General features: G+C 43.5%; 9 protein-coding genes across 9 annotated transcripts; 3 read left to right on the forward strand and 6 right to left on the reverse strand.

The window, feature by feature from the left end:
- Positions 1-260: 260 nt before the first annotated feature.
- On the forward strand, positions 261-1,890 carry I203_101103 (uncharacterized protein; the record flags this gene model as incomplete). The annotated part of the gene is made up of 5 exons (XM_065516810.1): positions 261-452; positions 516-840; positions 905-1,330; positions 1,378-1,423; positions 1,485-1,890. 5 exons carry the CDS (start codon positions 261-263, stop codon positions 1,888-1,890), a joined length of 1,395 nt encoding a protein of 464 aa, XP_065373628.1.
- A 2,232-nt stretch (positions 1,891-4,122) lies between these two features.
- On the reverse strand, positions 4,123-4,909 carry I203_101104 (uncharacterized protein; the record flags this gene model as incomplete). The annotated part of the gene is made up of 2 exons (XM_019146059.1): positions 4,123-4,462; positions 4,530-4,909. The coding sequence occupies 2 exons, from the start codon at positions 4,907-4,909 to the stop codon at positions 4,123-4,125; spliced, it is 720 nt and encodes a 239-aa protein (XP_019004618.1).
- Positions 4,910-5,268: 359 nt separating this feature from the next.
- On the reverse strand, positions 5,269-5,592 carry I203_101105 (uncharacterized protein; the record flags this gene model as incomplete). Its single annotated transcript, XM_065516811.1, has 2 exons — positions 5,269-5,349; positions 5,410-5,592. 2 exons carry the CDS (start codon positions 5,590-5,592, stop codon positions 5,269-5,271), a joined length of 264 nt encoding a protein of 87 aa, XP_065373629.1.
- Positions 5,593-6,042: 450 nt separating this feature from the next.
- On the reverse strand, positions 6,043-7,517 carry I203_101106 (uncharacterized protein; the record flags this gene model as incomplete). Its single annotated transcript, XM_019146061.1, has 4 exons — positions 6,043-6,445; positions 6,518-7,040; positions 7,112-7,439; positions 7,503-7,517. The coding sequence occupies 4 exons, from the start codon at positions 7,515-7,517 to the stop codon at positions 6,043-6,045; spliced, it is 1,269 nt and encodes a 422-aa protein (XP_019004620.1).
- A 625-nt stretch (positions 7,518-8,142) lies between these two features.
- On the reverse strand, positions 8,143-8,658 carry I203_101107 (uncharacterized protein; the record flags this gene model as incomplete). The annotated part of the gene is made up of 3 exons (XM_019146062.1): positions 8,143-8,228; positions 8,296-8,438; positions 8,510-8,658. 3 exons carry the CDS (start codon positions 8,656-8,658, stop codon positions 8,143-8,145), a joined length of 378 nt encoding a protein of 125 aa, XP_019004621.1.
- Positions 8,659-9,510: 852 nt separating this feature from the next.
- Positions 9,511-11,195, reverse strand: I203_101108 (uncharacterized protein; the record flags this gene model as incomplete). The annotated part of the gene is made up of 4 exons (XM_019146063.2): positions 9,511-9,925; positions 10,009-10,540; positions 10,606-10,945; positions 11,010-11,195. 4 exons carry the CDS (start codon positions 11,193-11,195, stop codon positions 9,511-9,513), a joined length of 1,473 nt encoding a protein of 490 aa, XP_019004622.2.
- A 608-nt stretch (positions 11,196-11,803) lies between these two features.
- I203_101109 (uncharacterized protein) lies at positions 11,804-12,595 on the forward strand (the record flags this gene model as incomplete). The annotated part of the gene is made up of 3 exons (XM_019146064.1): positions 11,804-12,071; positions 12,194-12,302; positions 12,385-12,595. 3 exons carry the CDS (start codon positions 11,804-11,806, stop codon positions 12,593-12,595), a joined length of 588 nt encoding a protein of 195 aa, XP_019004623.1.
- A 498-nt stretch (positions 12,596-13,093) lies between these two features.
- I203_101110 (uncharacterized protein) lies at positions 13,094-14,067 on the reverse strand (the record flags this gene model as incomplete). The annotated part of the gene is made up of 5 exons (XM_065516812.1): positions 13,094-13,147; positions 13,494-13,643; positions 13,746-13,817; positions 13,898-13,950; positions 14,031-14,067. 5 exons carry the CDS (start codon positions 14,065-14,067, stop codon positions 13,094-13,096), a joined length of 366 nt encoding a protein of 121 aa, XP_065373630.1.
- Positions 14,068-14,629: 562 nt separating this feature from the next.
- Positions 14,630-16,077, forward strand: I203_101111 (uncharacterized protein; the record flags this gene model as incomplete). The annotated part of the gene is made up of 4 exons (XM_019146066.1): positions 14,630-14,780; positions 14,838-14,874; positions 14,929-15,016; positions 15,082-16,077. The coding sequence occupies 4 exons, from the start codon at positions 14,630-14,632 to the stop codon at positions 16,075-16,077; spliced, it is 1,272 nt and encodes a 423-aa protein (XP_019004625.1).
- Between the last annotated feature and the right edge of the window lie 346 nt (positions 16,078-16,423).

Genomic DNA, 16,423 nt, shown 5'->3' on the forward strand with positions numbered 1-16,423 from the left:
TGAGGATACATCGCTCTTCATATGCGCAGACGACGTTCACCTGACAGCGCCTATACTGGGTCGAGGCTATGTCGTCGAATGGTCCATGCTTGATTTACAAACAGCTTCAAAGGATGGTGGAACACGTTGAATCACAGCGCGTTGATCACCAGTCTGATCAAATCAGCAACTCAATCTGATCTACTCTCTGTTCATACTTCACCGCACCTCTATTGTCACTCACCACTTGCAAAATCAATTCTCTAGCCCAAGCAACAATCATGAAACGTTGCGACTTCGCCAAATGCGTCATCGAGGATTGCAGTGAATACGCTCTCTTCGGTGCGGATCGATGTCCGATTTGCTGCGGAGCATACTGCTACGACCATGTCGACGATCCATCCAATCATATCTGTCACACCAATCCACCATCCGATTACCTTTTCCCGTATAAAAGCGTAGTTGAAGACGAGGTAGGTCAAACCTCCGCGTCTACGTTTGCAGAAGAAAAGCTGAATGGATACCTGCACGTCCAGATTGCTGAAATTCTCGAAGTCTTGAATTTTGATGCCATCGTAGCTGAGGTAGAAGCTTTACGACCAGGGCACCGATGCATTCACGTCGATAGACCTGAGAACGCTTCACACATGGAAAAGCTCACTGGTGCATACAACTTTCACCTAATCATAGAATACGATGATGGATTGAAATGGGTTATGCGAATCAGAAGGAAACAAACTTCACTTCAACCTGAAGGGGCGCTTATGATGAGCCATGAAAGTGAAATTGCTACTCTCAAAGCGCTGTATACAGCAGGTATCAGGGTTCCACGCGCATATGCTAGACCTCAGGATAGTAAAGGTAAGCTCGGTACTTCTTCTGATCTTCTTGACCAACAAACTGATGATAATTGCTTATATCCAAGTCTCCTCCCACCTCCTGTATTTCTACCAAGAATTCATTGAGGGTCTTCCTACATCTGTCGTCTTGTTCAACCCGGCTTGTACGGAAACCTTAAGGCTCGCTGGTGAAGCTCTCATACGGAATTATGCAGCTTGGATGATCGATCTAGAAAAAGTCACTTTCGACAAAGTTGGAAGTCTGTTTCTTACCGACATTGGGACAATCCACGTTGGACCGCATGTCGAACGAGATCGGACGATCCTCCTCGACCATCCATACCTCATCGGACCTTACGATACCGCCAAAGAGCGCTGGATAGCCGCTATTGAATGTAGGATGAAATTAATTTTGGACAAGAAGGAGGTCAGCCCGTCTAATGAGCTTCATGCCTACTTGGTCATGTTGGAGATGAGAGAACTAGTGAAAGGGTGCCCAGAATTAGATGAAGGTCCGTGGTACATCAAGCATTATGATCTTCACGGAAAGAATTTAAAGTTGATAGAGATACGGGGGAATTGAATGGTATAATCGATTGGGATTGGTGAGTCAAATCATTTCGTTACACGTATTCTGCACTTGACTAACGATGACTACCTTATCAGGGCCTCTCTCACTTGTAAAGCTGAAGCATACGCCGCACCTGAATACTTCAGACTCGAGCATAGCAAAATGTATTCATCCCAACCTACCACAAAAGAACGGTATCTCATTCAAGCTTATGAAGACTTGGGTAGATGTGATCTTGCCAACTTCGTTCGAAGAGGTCGGAAATACCATTGGTTACACAACACCATTTTCTGGTTTCAATGGGACGTAAAGGAGATGAACGCGGCTAGAAGGGCTTTTCTCGCGCTTCCGGATGTGATAGAAGGGGAACCGCAGACCAATGAGGATTGGAGAGAGATTATGCTCAGGAAATTTGATGGTGATGCGGGTCTGATGGTCTTGAAAGCTCAAAAGCGTCTTAACTGCCATGAACGTCCTCGATTGGATCAGCCTGTGTGCTGAACCCCTACGGCTTCACATCCTATCTCTGAATAACGCACAGACGTACGTATGATTGTATGGTTCTACAACATGGAAATAATTGTATGGGAAGTCAGTGGTAGAAGGTTGGTCCAGGAGTGAGCAGTCGATATGTGTTATGTCAAAATATGTAGATGCAATCTCGGCAGCAGCACACAGTGGGGGAGATTGTAGTACATGATCGAGCCATACCGAGAACTGATCAAACTTCTTACATTTCTACATCCAGGATAATCGAGTTTATCTCATCTCTTCATTAGCTCTCATCTGAGAAACCATGATGAAAGAGATCCCGCAAGGCGGATTAACTCAGATATTCAGGTTCAACCCCTTTATCAAGAACCGCTTTGTCTGAGAGTATTGGGGACAATAAGTTGATCATATCATGACATATGTAATGATAAGACCACCTACGTTCTTCACACACAACAGGATTGGAGGTTTACGAGGTGACTACAGTCTTTCCGCATAACTTCCCGTCGAGTCCAATTATCCCTTCAAGTTCTTTGGCATTGACGATGACTCGACACCCCCTTTCGCGAGCAGGAATTGGCACCTTCGAGCATAATGCTATGGCACCAGTGGGTGTGATATGGCAATACTTGAAATATATGCCAAGGACACATATGTCGAACTCACGTTTTGTTCCCGTTGGATCCTGTCCAGACTAAGTCAGACATCGTATCAATAAAGATGCAGAATATTCTATTTTGCCTAAGTTGATTCCGATAGTATGGTATTAGCCGTTGAAAAGGTATGCGACGACAGTGGTAAAGCAAAAGAAAAGAGAACAATTCCGAGTTCTCGAGAGTGCATTATGTACTTTTCTACATCGTGAATGAACGGGCAAATGGAGTGGTTGGCAACGACGATGCTGTCCTCCAAGGTCGTGTAACAGGCGACTCTTTTGATGGAAAGCTATAGTCCGTCTTTGCCGGCTCCATTTTTGACACCCACCTCTTGATATGATAGGAATACATCGAGAACGCATTACTCTGATGCGAAAACTACCGAACTTCGTCCTTAGCCGGAGTGATTGCGCTTCTGGACTCTGCTTGCACACACGATATGTGTACAGCTTTCGACGAGATATGTCCATCAATCAATCACATCAATAAGTCATCAATGTATTCTATGCTAGCAGCAAAGGTCGGGCGATTTGTCATAATCCAGCCAAGAGCTTCTCAAGATCGAGAAACCGCCTGAATGCCAGCTATGACAAAAAATTGGCAATTGCGATGAAGTGGTTACAGCAAAAGAGGAAAGAGGGTTGTCCAATGGTCTGCTTCCCGATTTGATGGGCAAAAGGCCCAATCTACGAGATGGGTATAGACCTCACTTAGATCGGCCTGGATCAATGCGCCTTACACCGAAGCCCCGTGTGATAATTGCTGCATCAACGAGAACTGCATCACTAGCCTCAGAAGCTTACAGATCCCACACCCCCAAATCTGAAGACCGAGTGATTGCGAACCGATGTTTGGAGACACACACTCTTCACAACGTGTGAGGGTCACCTCGGGCAAACCATTCCGGTACATGAATGCATGGTATATTATGATTATGATGATTATGATTGCAATCATCCGATGATGCACCTCACGCAGTTTTGGAACAACTTCCTTGCAATCAATAATGACGTTGACAGCCCCTCTGATTTGCTCAAATAGTATTTCACATGGGTACCAAGTTTAAGCCACTGATCCAGACAAGACACCATCAGGGGTGATGACACACTTGAGATAGTGAATTTATCTGGAACTTCAAGGCAGACGCAAGAGTGGCGATGATTATGCGGCCAAAGCGTTCGATCCTTCGATCCGGATGAGCGATGGATTGCTTTTGTCTGCTTTTGGTTTCACATGCTGTCTCGCTCATCAAGCGGGCGAATGCACGAAATATATCATCCCTATGTTCCGGGCCTTGAGGACTCTGCAGTGCATAGAGTTCAAGCTTTCCACTGACATATTTGAGATTGAGATGGGTCCAACGAACTAGCGTATGCCACCAGTGGCTAACGAATGTTTTTTTAAATCGTGACGCAAGACTTGAGATTTTTTTCAGCCGCTAGCACATACATGACACTCGACTTTCAATCGGAATAGAGGACGATGCATGATATGTACAAAAAACATCGTCTATGGTCTCTTGTGATCCTTCCTACTTAGGAGTATAGGGGTTTGTACAGTATTTAGTTTGTTTGCAGGAGAGATTTCAAGCCCTCATCGTACTTGTACTTCTCCTTAGGGTCTCCACCCACTCATCTAGAGTCTGAGACTGGTCAAAATAACTATCAGGAAGGTCAAGGAAAGCTCTTTCCAAGGCGTTAAATCTTTTAATATTGATAGCACTGCTCTTGAGCGAGTGTACTAAGCGATGGTACTTTCTTCCTTTTCGCACATGATCCGCAAGATCAGGTCGATCTCTTAAGGTATATGCGTCGATCATGGCGATCTCTCTAGGTGAAAGCGAGTCATTATTCCCTTTCACATATTCAGCCGACACGAAGCCGCTTGGAGCGGCGAAAGCTTCCTCCTTGTTCGTTGTATAAGCCCTGTATCGATCATACATCTAGCTTGTTGGATTTGCAGAATGAATTCAAATACCAAACGAGTACTTACCATTCCCAATCAAGTATTCCCGTGACTTGACCATCTTCTCCTGCTTTGATGCGATCAAATCTATCATCATCATGCTTGATATAGAACGGACCAGTGTCATCTAGCTCTTGGCAGTTCTGCACCAATTCCCTTGCAGCCTTCAAAGCAAGATAGTACTTTACTTCTGTCTGGGAGCTGCAGTGTTTGTGTGACAAAACTAGGGTGACTCTACTGTCTATGGCAGCGAGCCAGCGCTCCTTCGCAGTATTGAACGGTCCTTGAAGATAGGGTGGGACGGTGTAAACCGGATGACGCTCGATGAGTGGTCCGACGACGATATCCTGGTGGTCGAAATGGTCGGAGCATAATGAACCGACCTTATCGAACGAGCATTTCTCCATGGACAGGAACCACTCCACGATACTGTTAATGTGTCGACTAGATTTGTCATCTGGAGGTGAATGACAGGTAGCGATAGAACTGAAAGGTCTCCATGTATCTCCGGGAAGCCAGTCTTGATAGCAGTATATCAATCTTGGATGAACTGGAAAGCAATCAGCTCGGTTAGCAGGAAGACGATATATCTGAGCTCACGCTATCTTTCGGCCCAGGGTATGCGAATGGAACAGCCACACCCGCTCTGCTCAGCGCTTGATTGGTAGCCACCTCGCTCATCAGGTTGAGTCTCAAGGGCTCATCGGGGTACTTATGAGCCGCTCGTCGACGGATTCTCAGGATAAGCGATGCGGTATCCTCCAAATCAATCTTGATATGAAAGTTGCAAGAGCCTCTGAACTTCATGAGGAGTTGTCACAGCGAGCAATTGTATGACTTGTGATATCTACAGGTCGTTAGAGTCATCAATCACCACAGCGAAACGATTAAAGTCGTAATTACTCACCTCGGGCTGATACCAGTCTTCTATGCCTGAAGTTTTGTCTGAGCCGTCTGAGTTCTTGCCGTCATGACAGTGATGATTGTCATAATGCTGATAGCAAAAGCTACCATAGCACATTTGACATGTGCTGTCAAGTACCAGCGCTTGATAAATGCAATTGGGTATATTGCAGTCGTTGAAAGCCATGCTTCTGGAGTACGAGTGGAAGATAATACCCACTATCGTAGCTCTAGAAAGAATTGCAAGATTGTAACGAATAGTCTCTTTGATCGAGAGAGTGTGGTCCTGAAGGTGATGTTGGTGCTAGGCCAACTAGTGAGATACAGGGGTGTCTGTGTGTATGCGATCATAGCTCAATTTCCTGCGGTTTAGGGTACAGTACTTCGGGAATTGTCCGAAAGAGCGACAATCAAGTCGTTGCTTGACAGTCAAGGTGGAATGCTGCAGCAGCTTTACATATAATGGTCATTGTTAGCTTGAAAAATCAATTCCAGGTTGATCAAAACGTCGAGGAAAGCTTTCTTGGGAATCACTTCAACGATAATCAATATGATGTTTACGTGAATGGATAATATATACAAATATAGAAGGTATTGGTGAGAGGAAAGATATCAGATAAATCGATCTACACCTTTTTTATGGATTCTTCAGTTCTTCAGGGAGTTTAAGTGTCGCCACAGGATAAGTCCAAAGCGTACTCAAGCCCTCATCATCCTTAAACTTTTCTTTCATAGCTTCCAACCAATCTTCCAAAGTTGAAGGCTGACCGATATGATTATCAGGAAGTCCAAGAAATGCTCTTTCGAGTGCATTGATAATCTGGACATCATATACGTCATGTCTAAGGAAATCGATCAGTCGATGATATTTTCTTCCTTTTCTAACACACTCTGCAAGATCGGGACGACCATGGGATGTATAGGCATCAATCAAAGCGAGTTCTCGAGTTGAGAGGATATCGTTCTTGCCCTTCTTGTAATCTGCAGGTACGAATCCGTTTGGAGCGGCAAAGGCCTCTTCTTTGTTTGTAGTGTATGCCCTGACAAGGTACCATAGTACGCTTTCTCAGCTTTGATTGGCAGACAAATGGAGGGAAGAATAGATGACTCACCATTCCCAGTCCAGAATACCAGTAAATTCCCCTGTTTCTTCCTCCGCTCTGATATGATCGAATCTGTCATCATCATGCTTGATGTAGAATGGTCCAGGATTTTCCATTTCTTCGCAATCTTTGACCAATTCTCTAGCTTGCTTAAGCATGAAGTATTCTTGTAATTCTCGATCAGGTGTACAGTAATTTCGAGAAAGGATAAGTGAAATTTTGTTATCGATAATCGCCAACCATTTGTCTTGAGCTGTTTTGAATGGACCTTGATTATATGGCGGGGTGGTATAGACGGGATGTCGTGAGATGAGCGGTCCAATGATGATGTCATCCTCATCTTTACCAAAGCACGGCGAACCAACTTGATCGAATTTGAGCTTTTCCATTTCTAAAAACCAATTAGCTATGCCGTTAAGAAGTCGAATGGAAGGTTCTTCCAATGGCAAATCACAGGTGTCGGGATAATACCAAGGTCGCCACAAAGCGCCGTTCATGAATGTTTGATAGCAATAGATCAATTTCGGATGAACTGTAGAGATACAGGTGTCAGATATGGCGATGCGGATACGATGAAAGTTGAGTGTTGAATGGGGAACTCACATTTACTGTCCTTTAGTCTGAGGTGTGCATGAGGGACCTTCAATCCAGCTTTGTGTAAGATTCGATTGGTAGCCACTTCACTCTCCAGGTTGAGTTTCAGTGGTCCATCAGGATAATCTCGACCTTTCCTCCTTCTAATTCTCATCATCCAAAATTCGCCATCATCAAATTCAATCTTGATGTGAAAATTGAATGAACCGTAGAATCCGATAGCGAACTGGAGCCATTTATCGGGTATGTGTACTTGCTTGACGTTATGTCCAAGTCGAAGATATTCTACTTCAGCTTTGATGATTTCGGGTTTGAGCAGTTCCATGATTTGGTCGACCTGCATTCAAAACAACATAGGTCAGAACGTTCTCACCCATCACTGGGTACTCTCGGGACATACTTCAGGTTGATACATGTTTTCCATCTCACTTTTGTCCTTCACAGGCTTCTTCGACTTCTTAGGCTTCGAGCATACATGATCTGTACGGTGTTGATAGCAAAAACCTTCATGGCACTTGCGACACCAAGCGTCTCGTACAAGGATTTGGTAGATGCAATTGGGTATACTGCAGTTGTTGAATGACATGTCTGGTGATGCTTGATGAATATTCTGCGAACCGTAAGGTATATGGTATGTATTTCGGTTGAGTATTGGATGGATGTTGGGGAAGGAAGGGAATGGAGACGAAGTTGAAAAGACCATATAAACAGCTGAATGAATTGAAGTGCATGTTGTGTATTCGAGAGGTTTGAGTGATGTTTGTAGGATTTGATGGTATGAAACGTTTGCGATCCTAGCGTGTTTTGAGCACGACCCTAAAGGAAGTCCTTTGAGAAGTATAGCACGTTGCACGCGGTGTACAATTGACAATCATCCGACTGCCATGGATAGCAAGATAGGTGCATAGTATAGACTTTCAAGGTCATGAGCCATATATATTTATACAATATCAATTTCGCTCGACTTGCATTGCTAACACCAGATATCGATCGCTGTGGCACTTTGATGAAGACAGTATAATGATCTTCACTTCTCTGATCTAAACAGCGTCATCAACTTCGGAATCGTCATCTCCGGTGGACAGCCAATCCACCTTGTAAGGTCCGTTGCTGAGGAGTGCGAGATCTAAGGTAAGGCACAATTCATGGTTAGACGCAGTGCATGCGGTAAGAAGTGACGATGCAGGACTTACGATCAACACAGATCATTTCGTCCCTGTAATTGGACCAATGAGGAGTAGTACAGAATCTGTACTCTTCATGTTCTTCCTTGTCAGGGTTCATGACCACGTAGCACATCTCAGTTTCACCTTCCTCCCATTGATGGACTTCAAAACTGTCACAATCATCTATCAGCCATTACTCATGTCCGCGGTGAATTCAATTCAGACAGGGGCCAAAACTCACTAAAAACAATCATCATCTTCGTCATACCATAACTCGTCAAATTCCTTTAGCTCGTTGTACGTATAGGTATAAAAGTTGTTAGCCAGACAATTGACCGCAGCTTGAAGAACAGGGAGTACTGACTTAGAACCATAGAACCTTCTTGGCATCTTCAATAATTCTATCAGCGAGGATTAGGTATTGAAATCGACTTCGCAGAGGCAGTGATGTTGTAGGCTTTTGAATTAGAAAGAAATGGAAAGTTGTTGTATACGAGTAGAGGGGAAGGCGTCGCTGACACCCTTTATATAGCTATACATGTCAAGCTGTTCTTGGTATATGATAGTGCCCAATATCAATAAAGAATATACATGAGGAAACAACGACTTTGACGTTTTTCTCAGACGATCCAGACGTTCTTAGACATTCACAGTATCGGACAAACAAATGCTTCTCTTTTACCATGCAGTAACACGTCTACATACACAGATGGACTTCTAGCTCGTTGGCGCTCAAGCATCGACTTACTTGATTTGGCAAGTTCAATATCAATGATGAATGATGCTAACATCGGAGATATTCAATTGTTCGATTTGACAGTATCCCTTCCCTTTTTGTGGTATTGATTGTGTTATGAAAGCGCGATTAAATTAGTACAACTTTCATGTCTCACATATCTGTCTCTTTTACTTCGTATGCAACATCGTATATAACAGCTTGATCATAAATTGTGCTGCAGAGCGACAAGCTTGCGGTCTAACATGGAGCCAAAGGACATCTTCGAGACATTGTTCCTTGACCTTCCTCTAGAAGGCATCGATCATGTTATACACATAGACTAACCTTATGAACACGAACTTCCCATGCTTACATCTGAGAGAAAGACTTACTAAGTGTAATTTTGATTGCAAAAGATTTGGAGATCCAGGTCACTAGCGAAACTCAGATTCTTCTTATCTTCGATTGAATGTCGTGTATTGTGTTCATCAAGCATTATTCTTTGGAAACTGTGTATCACACAATTACTTGACTTCTAGACATTCTTCAGGAAGTTCAGGTTCAAATACAGGATTATCTAAAACCCACTTCAACCCCTCATCATCCGCATACTTCAACTTCATCCTCTCCACCCAATCTTCTTTACTCTCTTCAGTCGGATAAGCCTCTCCAGCTACCAAATCCACTTTGAAACCTTTTCTCATGGCTCTGATATCATGTATACTTGCCCAAGCATGATGAAGACACCTCATCAATCTAGAATATTTCCTTCCCTCTCTTACACATTCAGCTAAATCCGGTCGATTGAGGGACTCGTACGCTTGTATCAAAGCTTCTTCACGGTGTGTTAGGATATGATCATCGTCTGTTCTGGACAAGACACGAGGAAGTAGAGTGTCGGGTGAACTGAATGCTTCTTCTTTACTTGTTGTGTATGCCCTATGTACCCCTGATAGTCAGTCGATCTGTACCTACTGTATTTCTGATTTCCAAGAGTAAACAGAGTATAAATCATGACTTACCATTCCCAATCGATGACTCCCATTACTTCTCCATCTTCAGTAGCTCTACAATGATCCGAATGATCATCCGCATGTCTAACGTAGAACGGTCCTTTTTTTTTCTCCAACTCTTTAACATTCTCCACAATCTCCCTCAATTCAAGTAAGACCAAATAACTGTATATCTCTGAATCAGGTCCAACCAATTCCCTGTTCCTCAATAACCGAAGTTTGGAATCGATAACATTGAGGTATCTTTCTTTGAGGCTTGTAAATGGACCATCGAAATACGGCGGAATGGCTTTTGTCGGTTCTCCCTCTACTAAAGGACCGACCATGATCTTGCCGCTAGTATCGAAAGATGGACTGCCGATTTTGTCAAATTGAACTTTCTCAAGTTGGATAAACCATTTTGCGACACTTTTGATATGATTTAGGGTGAGATAGTCAACTGGCGGATTAGGGGGATCGTTGAATTTTGTAACGGGATCGAAAGGAGGCCATGCGTCACCGGGGATGAAGCTTTGATAGCAGTATATGAGCTTTGGATGTTCTACAAGAGGAACGTACAATACAACTTCAGCAGGTGGTTTTGATATGAAGCAAGATTGTACTTACGTTTGCTATCTCCGGGTCTTGGAAAGGTTTGAGGTACATCCACACCACCTTCAAACAATGCTTGACATGTAGCTACTTCACTTTCCAAATTCATTCTCAGTACTTCATCTGGATATGGTCGGCCACTTGATCTTTTCCTAATTCGCATAAACCAGCTTTGGGATTGTCCACCTACATCCTCAAGATCGATTTTGATCAGTAGGTCGAATCCTCCTCGTAGTTCGACTATGGTATCTTCAGTAGACTTGATATGGACTTTGGTTACTTTGTGATCTGGTATGTAAGTTTCGATCTCAGAGACGATAACTTTCTCATCCAACAATGAGAGTAATTGGGAAATCTATGTATGACATACTGTATATAAGCATCGCGTGTCACTAAACACAGAGTTGGAAGATACATACCTCAGGTTCCTTCATCTTCAATAACGATATCCCAGGCCATTTGTTAGTTTTGCGAAGGATGCAACAATGATGGACCGGATCGTTTAAATGATAGAAGCAATATTGACGGCAGCATAATCCACAACGACCTCTTTCCACCAGTGCTTGGTAGATGCAGTTGGGTATGGCGCAGTTGATGAATGACATTCGGTCAATTGAATATGGTGAGAGCAGTATATATGAAAAGTGGATTGTGAAAATTACTGTGGGTGATTTTCAATCTGTTCATGATGTCTGATGGAAAAAGCATCTTGAAGGGTTGATGATGTGCACCAGACATGTCCGTGTTTTTTGAACCCGTTTATCGGTCACTTGTCAACATCTAGGGTCCTTTGGATGTCTTATGCCTGGAACTGCTCTGTATCTGCTCGATGAATGTAGATATGACTGCTTGAAATTCTCCATCCTTCGACACATGCGTACATCCCTCATGTTGAACCTCTGAGAAAGAGCAGAAAAAACCTATATTTGACCGAGTTTGTTTGGTTCCATGGGTTTAAGATATCAAATTTGTTCGATGTTTGATCCCGTCGTCTCGTGGATGGGCGGCCGTCACCGCTTTTACTTTGCTGTTTTGAAAAAGTGGGAAGATATCATATTGACTGACTTGACTGCTCTCTGGCTTGGAAGGAATGTCGAACTAGATCATTAAGTCAAGCAGTACAGAGTACACACATAAACATTTGACGAGCCTCAAACTGATTACCGCTTGCATTTTCAAAATAAGTCGACCATTGACAAGAAACGCAGACAATATGACAACTCATCACCCCCGTCAATTCCCTATAATCCTCATAACAGGTACACCCGGTACCGGCAAGACCTTACATTCGCAATTGGTCCAGCAGGAGATGTCAGAGAGTGAGATACCGATGAAACACCTGAACATAGGTGATGTAGTGAAAGAACAGGGTTTTCACGAGGGATGGGATGAAGAGTGGAAATGTTGGATAGTCGATGAAGAGAGGTTGTTAGATTATCTAGAGGGTGTGGTTAATCCTGAAAATGGACCGAGTCAAACAGGTGAGTGGAGCGTCAATGAATGTTTATCGCTGTTTGAGAAGATAAGGAGGAATCATCGTATCTGATGGACTCAGAAGGAAGTGTGCTCGAAGAATACTTGTTGATGTTGATGAATTATTTAGGATTTATACTAGATCACCATGATCCTTCTTTATTCCCAGAACGATGGGTAGACTTAGCAGTAGTTTTGATTTGTGATAATTCGGTATTACATGAACGTCTAACAGCAAGGTAAGTTCACTATCGATATCACCTCTATGAATTTAAATTCATGATGATTCGAAACTAACCTTTTGAATTTGTTGTGTATTAGGAATTACCCCCCAAATAAGATAACTGAAAATGTGACAGCCGAAATTATGCAAACGTGTTTATCAGAGACTCGAGAATCGTATGATGAAGAGATAATAGTGGAACTGCAGTCGATGGGTCAAGTGGATAATGAGGTTGAAGAGAATGTAGAGAGGATAGTAGAATGGATTGGACAATGGAGGAAAGATAGGTTGGAGGGAAAACATGATTAGCAGAATGGAACAAATGGGTATAGCAAATATGGACAATCGATTTACTCTAATCTACTATGATATCAGATTGGAATAGATCAACAAAAAATCATTTTCCACGAAATTTAGACTTCTATAAACCAAAGTAAGCTTTAGTTCGTAGCTTCGTTTCTTTTCAGAATCGAAATAATCATTTATTGAATTATTTTGACATTACACTCAGCCATTTAGGCCAAAAAATCAAGAGTTAGACGTAATTGTAACATATGCATTTAGAAAAAATCGTTACTTGTCAAATATTAAGATATTAAGAAAAGAATATACGGTCCTATCACTTCTCATCTAATCACACAGATTGATCCTGACCAGCTCAAAACTCTCCTTCTCCAAATCTTTGTGCATCTTATCATACCGGAATTATTTTAGATGGAATCGTTTATCCGTAGTTACTAGATGATGAGTAAACATATTGTTAGCTAGGGGATCCCTCTTGGCAACAAAAGGAGTACAGTTGCTGAGTTACAGTCTGAATACGTCGTTGAAGACAAAGTAACTTCCACCTTCGGGCATCAACTGATATTCAATCAAAGAAGTCAGCAGGCAATCTATATATCGGCCACAGTTCTTCGATGCGGGTAATAGGTAGATTCCTCTCTGCTTTATAGCAAGATCAAGTCCCATGAAAGGCCAAGTAGCCCATGGGAATGACCAGTGGAAATCTACCGAGCTTCCGATTGCCCTTCTACATCCAACTTGGTAGCTAGTCTGCTTCATGCGTTTCCCTCTCCTTCGATATACCTGATTACTCGATAATTTATCTGTATTGACTCATCCCACCGCTCCAGCATTCCTCTTCCTTCGTCTCTGTATTCTTCCAACCTGACTTCGCAAGTACAGAATGGGAAAAAAAAACACTCACGTGGAAAACTTGAGTAAATTGTAAAGGATTCGTACCATCATCAACTAACAATTGACCAGTAACGAGTACGATGAGAGAAGCGGTGGAAGGTGATGAAGGTTGAGCATCGATGGTGACGATTTTATGTTGGACTTTGGCGAATGGAAGGTTCTACAATTTTGATCCATAGTATCAGGTATCAGTCCAGCAGCTCTTAAAGTGAGACTGTCTTGAGGAAAGAAGGATAAATGTTACACCTCAGCCTAGACTCACCACAAGCTTCTCGGTGATAGCTTGAGAACCTTGGATTTGAGTTGATTCCCAAGTAAGCATCGAGGTGTCTCTCTGAATAATCAACGCGCGCATCAGCTGACTTGTTGCTCGGGTAAGGCACAGTTGGCTCTATGGATCAGCTGAATACGTACGTAAAGAGAGGCAAGTCCATTTCGATCAGAGTCGAATTGTTGGTAATAGAATTCTGCATCATTGAAATGTCAGTCCGAAATAACAGCTAGTTTGCTATACGGTCGAGATGGGATTGCGAGCTGTCAGACGTACGAGTGAATTGTTGGGCAATGGCGGTAGGGTCAGACATCTTGTATGAGAGTTGTGGTGGTGGCAATTGGTTGATTAGCTGTGGAAGAAGGAACGTCAATAGATTATCAACATTGACATTGACTCTGGATCTAAATCTCACCTCGTCCTGCATGCACTTTCAGCGCGTTATGGGTCACCACTCATGGGAATGTGCCACTGGGTCGGTATTACGGCGATGTATCATTTGTAGGAGACATCCGAATGGAGACTCCGCATGTGATGAGTGCTCAGGAAAAGGGGGTCGATCACCGAGCGCGTCCTTGGTTGTGAGTTTGTGACTTTTGTCTTTTCTGCACAGCTCACAGCTATAAATGCGTGTACTTACATATATAGTCAAAGCAGCCAGTCAATTTGACAATCCACAAACACATTACACATCTTTTCATCTCATAATTCATATTCAACCCGACTGATCAACGTCCCCCTCAGATTGACATAATCATTCATTCTCATCTTCATCTTCATCTTACCACAACAAGGAACCAACTACATCTCCTCTCTTTCACTCATTTTCGAACCTTCCTTCAATATCTCACTTCAGTATAGCTAAGCAACACAAGATGCTACCTACCCTAGCTTTATTCTCTGTACTTACCGCTCTCACCGCTTCGGTCTCGGCGGTACCGTGCGTACAATTCGATTCGAGCTGGAATCTGTACGCGTTCGGTGGTAGTGACGATGTCAAATTGGGTGCTAACACCACTTGGTCATGTGAGTTGTCCTGTAGCATTCGTATCACGGAAATGACAACTGACGAACGTGATATAGCACCTTCGACGTCTACTTTGTCCTCATCTGGACGACCGTAAGTTGTCTTGAGCTCTTCATATATCAGACCTAGCTCACGCTACTTGTTTAGCCCTTGGACTGGTACCAACTCGCAATGTATCCTCTCTCAAACCAACAATGCGTTGTATGTCGTTGGGAGTGATAGCAGTGATCTTAGCGTGAGTTTCCCTAGACTGAGGCGGGTTATACTAAGCAGCTAACTAACATTGTTCATGTCGAACAGAAAATCTACGTATACAACTTCGCTTCCGATTCGTGGTCTACCCAAACTACTTCCGGTGCACCCTCCGATTTGGGTAACTCCCGATCCGCCTCTGTTCTCGACCACGACACCAATGTCATCTACACCCTCACCACCTCATCCGGTTTATACCAACTTGACATGTCCAGCGTAACCAACTCTGCCTCCTCCAGCGCCCTGGCATGGGAAGCAGTTGAAAACTCTTCTTTCTCCGTCGATGGATACACCGTCACTGCTACCCAGGCGGCCAACCACATCTTCTACTTTGGTGTACCCAACACTGCAGCTGGATCAGCCAACGTGTTCGTAGTGCACTATGCCTACTTCCAACCTGAAGCTCAGGCTTTCAATGGAACCGCTTTCCCCGATACAGCCGGACATGCCATTTCCATCCCAACTGAATCAGATAGCGTACCGTATTCTATGGTCTTTGTCCCTAACGACTTCTCCAACACTTACATCGCTACTCATTGGACCGACCTGGGTGATTACACGGTTACCTCAGATGCCCCATTCGCCACTGATTTGATCAACTCCACTCAAACCATCCCTGCTCCCACTTCGCAAGACAAGACAGCTTCTTATGCTGCCTCGCCATATGATCTGGTACAAGTTGATTCTTCAGGTGATATCTATTACTATGCTACTCCGGTTAACGCAGATTATACTGTATCCTCAAGTGGTTCATGGCAAAAACTTAGTTATTCCGTATCGGGCGGATCGACCTCTTCTACCAACTCAACTTCCTCGGCTTCTTCCTCTGCCTCGGCCTCTGCATCCGGATCACAAGCTTCAGGAAGTGCTGCTTCCAGCAAGACCGCGAGTGGCTCTTCGTCTGCTTCGGCCAGTGGTTCAGCAGCTTCCTCCTCATCCTCGTCGTCTGCATCTTCAGGTGCTGGGAAGAGTGTCGTTGCTAGAGGTGATTTGTTGGGTTTGGCTGTGGGAGTGGTAGCTTTGGGTGTCAGTATGTTGATATAAGGGGTATGAGGCGATACTTTGCTCGGTACATATATCGAGATCGAGATCAGTGAGAAAAAGGATCGTTCAGCTCAGGCAGCAAAGAGGACACGGACATTGTTCACGGAATTCAGTACATATCCTATATCATATTCATACTCATACTCATAGCAGTCACTTGCATCCTATCCTATATTTCTTAGCACACGTAGGACTCGTCTACACATTCACTTGTTTGTTCCTTCGTTATGCATCTTGCATCTTATTATGATCCTATGGGTCCGCTCATGTTGCCACACCTGATGAGATGCTATCTGACGGGATCAAATTGCGCCGGTTACGAGTAAATCCGATTTGATCGTTTGAA

The sequence above is a fragment of the Kwoniella mangroviensis genome (genome assembly GCF_000507465.2).
Source record: "Kwoniella mangroviensis CBS 8507 chromosome 1 map unlocalized Ctg01, whole genome shotgun sequence".
Classification (NCBI taxonomy): Eukaryota; Fungi; Basidiomycota; class Tremellomycetes; order Tremellales; family Cryptococcaceae; genus Kwoniella; species Kwoniella mangrovensis.